The sequence below is a fragment of the Nansenia antarctica genome (assembly GCF_963989245.1).
Source record: "Nansenia antarctica genome assembly, chromosome: 1".
Lineage (NCBI taxonomy): Eukaryota > Metazoa > Chordata > Actinopteri > Argentiniformes > Microstomatidae > Nansenia > Nansenia antarctica.
In genome coordinates, this window is record NC_137674.1 from 47,035,458 (window position 1) to 47,043,529 (window position 8,072).

At 46.4% G+C, this 8,072-nt stretch overlaps 1 protein-coding gene across 3 annotated transcripts in view; it reads right to left on the reverse strand.

Moving 5' to 3' along the window:
• The window catches only part of eml1 (EMAP like 1), a 65,006-nt gene that overhangs the window by 18,846 nt on the left and 38,088 nt on the right, over positions 1 to 8,072 (reverse strand). For all 3 annotated transcript variants that reach the window (XM_080531710.1, XM_080531709.1, XM_080531708.1), the window contains exons 3-4: positions 5,653 to 5,782; positions 1 to 135 (exon numbers count right to left, since the gene is read on the reverse strand). In XM_080531710.1, coding sequence (XP_080387836.1) covers positions 1 to 135; positions 5,653 to 5,782 — 265 coding nt within the window. The remainder of the gene's footprint in view (positions 136 to 5,652; positions 5,783 to 8,072) is intronic.

Here is an 8,072-nt window from a genome sequence, read left to right on the forward strand (position 1 = left end):
GTTTCGCTGGTTCTCTTGCCGCTGGAGTTGCTCCCGGTAGAGCCGGCCCGGGTGCGGTTGCTCTTGGCGTCCCCGGTGCTCTCCTTGCGCGTGAGCGTCCCTACGTGCTCATTGCTGCTGGCTCTCTTCACAGTGCTGAGAAGGAGAGGTGAGGAGAGGTAGGTCACACACCCGTCTGATGGTGCTTTATAATAAAGGTGCCTCTGAGAATTTGCCTGGAGAACTGTTGTTAAATGATGCATTGTGAGTGCTTTATATTTCCCTGTGTTTTGTACAGTCGATGACCTGAATTCTCAAGTGCTAATCAATGTAGAAAATATCTGATCTGTGGAGGCTGGTGGAGGTAGGAGCCGTAAGGACGGGCTCATTGTGATGCATGGAGAGGTGTGATACCGTGTCTCGTTCCATCCCATGCATTACAATGAGCCCATCCTCCGATTTCTACCTCCACCAGCCTCCCCTGACATCTGGGTATTATTAAAACAGACACAGTTGCTTGACAGTGTTAGAGGCAAGGGTGAGGCAAGCAATCTTGTTTTATGTCCGTCATGTCCTTATACGACACGGTAACCGAGGGATACCGCGGTATAATTGACTTTAGAGCTTCTAAGAAAACTAGATTACTGATTCAGGAGGAGAGAAAGAGAGAGAGAATGAGAGAGACAGAGAGAGAGAGAGAAAGAGGGAGTAAAAGAGAGCGCGAGAGAGAAAAACACAATAAAGATCATTTTCCTCTCTTTCCCCCGGTGACTCATTCACAGTCAGGTTTGTGAAGGTATTAGAGGAGATGGTAATAGAACGTAGTCAGACAAGCTGCCCATTCAAATGCCTGCACAAAGAAAAGGCCCCATCAGCGGTCCATTGGCTAGCAGGCTCAAGTCTCTAATCCGTCCTGTGAGAGCAAAGTCCATTCATTCCTGAATTGGCTGATGTTATCCCTCCTGAAACACGGTCCGACAGGGTCCGGGGTGGGGGGTGGGGGTGGCGGGGTTGTGTATGTGAGGGGACCTTTTTTAGCGGGGGTATGCCAGGCAGTCATACAGCACTTCTGTTAGAAATGAAAATAATTAGCCCGCTGGGCATTGGTTAAGTCTGGTGGTCTTCGCCTGCTTAGGTAGGAATGTTATTGCGAGCAGTGGACAGTCGATTGCCCCTAATCCTCACCAGAGAGGAACGACCAAGCAAACAAAACAAATGACAATATTGCTTAAAGGGACACTGCACTTTTCATGAAAGTTTGGCATGTGAAAACAGCTTCCAAATACGTTCAGTAGATCAAAAGCTAGATATTGCTAAGTTTGAGGATTTTTACCCGGAGTGTCATTGGGTGTAATCGTCTCAAAATGTTTTTGGAAACCTACAAGAAGCTTTAGGGGTGGAGTGAGGTTATCGCTTCTGAATAAGCTACTGCCTGGCTTTACTGGTCTAAAAAAAGGTCGAATAAAAGGCTAACTTCCCGCTTATTTGCTCAATATCTTTAGCTTATCTCGTAGCTATGTAGCCAACAAAGAGCACTCATAACATACTGTTAAGGCGAGGTGACAATCTGTGAAATGTAAACGCCTAGGGTTGTGGACTGATTGTGCTGTTGATGAAATGGTTTGTTGATTAATTCAGGACTTGACATGAATGGACCAAGGTTAGGGTTGCCACCTTTCAGTCAGAGAAATAAGGGACACCCCTCGGGGCCCCGCTCCTCGGGACCACGACCACCACGGGCCCAAGGGCGGGGTGGGGGCGCCAGTGCTATATCATAAGTTAAACATCGTTTCAATAAAGCCTTAAGGGCTGCCAAGTTTCACCAAAAGTTTGGAGTGAGTTTTTTTGGTGGTGGAGCGACCCAAAACTGTGCACGGCCCCTCTCTCCCACACAATTATTTGTGCTAGTTTCCTGCAATTTTACATGTTGTTCATAATAAACCAGCACAAGAAATAAAAATAATTGTAACATTTGATAAAACAAGACAAATTCAGACAATATATAATATTTATGTAAGTCTTAATAAACAAATACAGTAGCCTACAGACTCTAAAGGAAAATTGGGCCCCATCAACAGGACTCAGCCCCATGGTCAGCAGCAGAAAGACCCTTGGTCATCATCTTATATACAGTGCATTGCTCATAGATGGCTATCATGTTATACAGGACATACCAGGGTTTTTCCTGGGTCCGAATGAGGCCTTTGGGATCTTTTTTTTGAGGGACCCCCAATTGTTGTATTTGTATTGTACATTGTATTTAATAATAATAATAATAATAACAATGTTATATTATGTTACAGTAGAGAAACAAAAAACAGTTACCAAAACTGTAAAGTTGCAAAGTAGGCCTATCATCTCACCCAAATTAAGTGAATATTAAGTGAATTTTAGAAACTGTAAAGGATAAAGGATACAATCCGTTTTCACACTCGTGTTGAATAACAGAAGATTAATAGAGCGGGGGAAACATGAGTGTGAGGACGGAGGATGATGAGCAAAGTCCCATCATGGATATTTCACTGCCAATCTCTCCTCCATCACCCCGAAAAAGAGAACAGAGGATGAAACAACTTGCGATTTGAAAGTACCAGGCTACCAGATACGTATACATGCACATATTTTGCTACCAGGGTTGCCAGACGGAATTGACCATTTCCAGCCCAACCAGTCTAAAAGCTGCCGAATCCACCCGTCCAGTGTGACCAAAAGTAGCCCAATCTGGCAACACTGCTTGCTACGTTCTAAGACTTAGGTGCAGCTCGAGTGAGCACAGGTTCTTCCAGCAGCGCGCGCCTCCCGCTTCGATTGCAGACTCAAGCTAACGCGCGTGCAGAAAGATGCCACGAAACTCGTGTCCGGTAGCTTTATTTAAAGGAATTTCTAAAATAAAAGACTTGGCAGCTCTGTATGATATATTGGAGGAATCACGCAATGCGGGTGGATTGAAAATACGGAACAAACAGCGTTCCGTATTGGTTCAAAACGGGACGCATCTTTTAACTGTCAGATACGGAACGATTCCGTATTTTAAGGGACGGGTGGCAACTCTAACCAAGGTCACTGTGAGCTCTCAGGATGGGGATGGTGATGGTGATGTCATAGTTTGATCCATAATGCATTGGGCCTCTGTCTCACCTGAGAGGGACGTAGAGAAGTCTGACTGAGCCTGACAGGCTGGACATACTGGACAAACTGGACAGGACACAGCAGGACAGGACAGGACAGGACAGGGAAGAGGAGAGAGGAGAGAGGAGAGAGAAGAGAAGAGAGACAAACAGAAGACAACTGACGATGTATTATAGTACATGCTGGACAGACAGACAAACAGACAGACAGACAGACAGGCAGACAGACAGAGAGAGAGACAGGAGAGGACAGGAGAGGACAGGACAGGAGAGGACAGGAGAGGACAGGACAGAATTCATGATCAAGACAAAGTAGGTAAAGTCAGTGAAATGAAACAGATAACAAGATTGATAACCTAGTCTGTGACCACAAGAGAAGTGAAGTGTATTTAATGTTTGTGTGTGTGTGTGTGTGTGTGTGTGTGTGTGTGTGTGTGTGTGTGAGTAGGAGAATGTCAAGTATCTTTTTGTGTACCGGTATAATTCAGTAGAGTTCAGAGGTCAAGGGTCATTGGCAGGAGGATTAAACTGAGGGAGGGAGGGAGACCGGTGGTCTCATTTGCAGATGGACAGGGATGCTATGGTCATATCTCCAATTTGAGAAGCCACTTATGCGGCTGATCCAATTAACACATATCGAGACTGACATTTCCCCCGTGAACTACTGTGTCTCTCCTGGGCCACGGTTTATCAACTCTATCTATTGATTCAGTCTGGAAGAGGAGTTGGTGTGTTTGTGTGTGTGTGTGTGTGTGCGTGTGTGCGTGTGTGTGCCTGCGTGTGGGTGTGTGTGCATGCCTGCGTGTGTGTGTGTGTGTGTGTTTGTGTGTGTACATGCCTGTGTGTGTGTGTGTGTGTGTGCGTGTGTGTGCATGCCTGCGTGTGTGTGTGCATGCCTGCGTGTGTGTGTGTGTATCCCTAGCCCTCAAACCAAACCTCTTCCCTCTCTACCACCATCCAGAGTCATTTATTTCTGGGCTCATCAATCTCGTCCATATTATGATAATTCTGGTCCAGGCGCGACCATGTGTGGGTGACCAGGCTATTGTTCCACTGACACGACAGATTGATTACCTGCTCTCTCTCCCTGGCTCCGTGGCTCCCTGGCTGCGGTTAGTTAACTAGGGCCCAGAGTCTGAATGCCACAGCACAGAGATAGGCCACAGCCCTGACAGCACGCGGTGGCTGGGCCTTTGTTTACTATCCATGTTAAATGTCAATGACTCTCTCTCTCTCTCTTCCTCTTTGGAAGGGCATTCATGGGGGAGATTTATGAGCAGGAAGGAGATTGGAGACAGGAGGACGTAGGGAGGACATGGTACCACAGGGACCTGACGCCTCACAGAGGGGGTTCGCAAGGAGGGAAATATACATGTACGTAGACCAGGGGAGGCTGGTGGAGGTAGAAAGTGGAAGACGGGCTTGTTGTAATGCATGGAATGGAATGAGGAATGGAATATGTTTGATATCGTTCCTCATTCCATTCCATGCATTACAATGCCATTCCAATACTATTCCTCATTCCGTTCCATGCATTATTATTACATATCCGTTCCATGTGTCCGTCCTCCGATTTCTGCCTCCACCAGCCTCCTTTGTAAAACACGGTAAAAAGACTGCTGACACTGTGTGTTTGCAGGAGACAAATAAACATGTAGATCACATGAAAAATATAAATGTCAACAAAATTAAAATGATATTTACCTGTACTGTAGGTCTGTCATTTGACCTCATCATAAAATGTTGAGGTAATAATTGTTTTTTTCCAGAGTGTGCCCTTATGGAGCTTTAGGGCATAAAACTATATGCAAATATCACTATTACCCAGTCAGCTGAATAGAGGAGCTCTATAATCTGGTTATCAGTATGGAACACACAGCCCTGGAGCCTCAACACAACACAGGAGCAGCAACGGTTTTAGCTTAATCTACTCTACTCTACTCTACTCTACTCTACTCTACTCTACTCTACTATACTCTATTGTATTCTACTATACTCTACTCTACTGTACTGTACTATACTCTACTCTACTGTACTCTACTATACTCTACTCTACTGTACTCTACTCTACTCTACTGTACTCTACTATACTCTACTCTACGCTACTGTATTCTTCTGTTCTCTACTCTACTGTACTCTACCCTACCCTACTCTACTCTGAGCTACTCTACTCTATTATACTCTACTCTACTCTACTCTACCCTACTCTACTCTATTATACTCTAGTCCATAGGTACAGACAGGCCAGAGATCCCATATTGTCATTGTCATCATCCATCATCCTGATTAGTGGAGGACTTGAGGTCTCCCTACTCTATGATAAGTGCTTTGAGCATCAGTATATAAATTCAATCAATAAATCAATATTTGATTTTTTTCACGAGTATCGTATCTGTAGAAATCGGTAAAAAGAAAGATGAGAGGCAGTGATCTGAGCAGGACTCATCTCTTCTTCTTTGGTGTGTACATTTAACCACAGAGGCGTGAGGTGACGTGGACGGATGTTTGACCGGTCGGACCGTGTGGTTATCGCAGAAGTTCTCACCTCTTGTTGGTTGGTGTGTTGGAGTCCTTCCTGGGTCCGGAGGGGGACGGTAGCGTGCCGCACTTCTTTGGTAAGACCGTGCCGTTGTTGACTGTAGGCCGGAGAGGCAGGGCGGCCATCATAGGTCTGGCTGTAGAGGAGACAAATACAGAGACTCAGGTGAGAGGTCAGAGGTCAGGGGTGTTCAGGTCTGGGTGTAGAGGACAGACAGACACAGACACTCAGGTGAGAGGTCAGAGGTCAGGGGTGTTCAGTACATCTGGCTGTAGGAGACAGACAGACACAGACACTCAGGTGAGAGGTGTTCAGTACATCTGGCTATTAAACCAGCTCCATCACACAGACAACAACCACTACTCATAGTGACCCAGTCCCATAGGTGACCATCACGTGTTTGTTACCGTTCCATGCCTGACAATGAGCCCTTTCTTCGATTGCTACCTCCACCAGCCTCCCCCGGTGACCGTAGCATTGTACTGCGGTCTTGCGTTATTGTCACTGAAGGGGAGCATGTTTCCATTGAACACCTGTCTAGCCTCATCACTCTAGTCTTTCTGAGAGGAGACAGACATCAATAGAAAGCCCCCAACAAGAAGCTGGAGAGGTATGGCCTGTCTTTTTTTTTTACGTCAGGTATTGAACCAGTTTAAAACTAGAGTGGATACTAACGGAGAGAGGATCTAGAATGTTCCATGTCTCTCTTGTAAAAGAGCGTTTACATCTCAATCTCAATGGGATCACCATGAATAAATGTTAATACATACATACAAATGAATTCAGTGACGCAGTCCAATAGATGTCCTCCTGTCCAGGGGAGGCTGGTGGAGGTAGAAATTGGAGGACAAGGCTCATTGTAATGCATGGAACGGAATAAGAAATGGTATCAGTGTTTAATTCCATTCCCTATTCCATTCCATGCATTACAATGAGTCTGTCTTCGGATTTCTACCGCCACCAGCCTCCCCTGGTGGAGTCACAGTTCTAGAAAATCACTCACACCTTTTAATGTCTCGCTCCTTCCATTCTAACATCATTCTGACTTCATTCTGACATCCTTCTAACATTCTCACAGGACCCTGTCACTGCTGCAGAGTAATTGCCGGCGGGCCTGATAAGGACAGAGGACAGGACTGTGTTTGTATGGCTGATGGAACAGAGGTTATTAAATATGTATCACTGCAGATAAAGCTCTGCTGCATGGGTTGTTTTATGCTTTCTCTGACCTGCCTGGCTGGCTATGTGTGTGTCTGTGTCTGTGTGCGCATGTGTGTGTGTGTCTGTGTCTGTGTGCGCATGTGTGTGTGCGCACTGCAGCTCCCTTGACACAAGGGCATGCAGACAGAAGATACAGTAGAATGGGATCAAACAGTGAGGGGCAAACACATAGTAGAGAGAGGAGAGTGTGTGTGTGTGTGTGTGTGTATGCATGCGCACGCACGTGAAAATGCGTGTGGGTTTGAGACCAATGTTTTCTGGAGTGCCATCCCTAGCTAGTGTGTGTGTGTGTGTGTGTGTGTGTGTAGGCTGGAGGAGAGTGACTGTGAGTCATCCTCTACTTCACAGAGGCCCACAGAGCTTCAGCCTGAATGATCTTGTGACAGGGAACTGGGGACAGGGCTGCTTTTGACTGACTCACAGCCATGGTGGAATCATGTCTTACATTTTACCCATCCAGCATTCAGACACTTTCATCCAAAGCGACTTACAATTAGAGATTACAGGGACTTGTCTCCTGGAGTCATTTACAGCCTTACTCAAGGGCACACGAGTGGTGGTGTTCCCAGGTGGGATTTGAACTCATGACCTTCTGATCACCGGTCCAACTCACTATCCACTAGGCCACCACTACTCCTTTCTGAGTGTCAGACCATCATCAAGCCGTGTAAGGATGACAACCTGGCTGCAGATCTGGATGTGCTTTAGCCAACTTAGCCACGCATGCTTATGGCATGACATCTGGGGCCAGGCGAGGGTGAGGATGAGGTTAAGGACATAGATTGTAGGCCAGGTGGAGGCTGGTGGTGGAAGCAGAAATCGGAGGACGGCTCATCGTAAATGCATGGAACGGAATGAGGAATGGTTTCCAAAAATTCCTCACTAGACTCACAGAACCATCTGAGACAGAGTCGCTTACAGGCGACAGACAGTAGGACTCCGGGGATCTGAGCTACCGGTCATTTTGTACGTTTACCACATCCTCAGTGAAGACCTGCAGCCAGGCAGAACCATACAGGTGTTCCTCATTCCAACACCACCTCTCACCCTCTCAGAGTTAGAGGGACATCAGCACCACGCAGCCTGGTGCACCAACTTCATACAGTCAGACCGGGAGAGGCTGGTGGAGGTAGAAATCGGAGGGCGGGCTCATTGTAATGCATGGAACGGAATGAAGATTGATATCAAACCTGTTTGATACCATT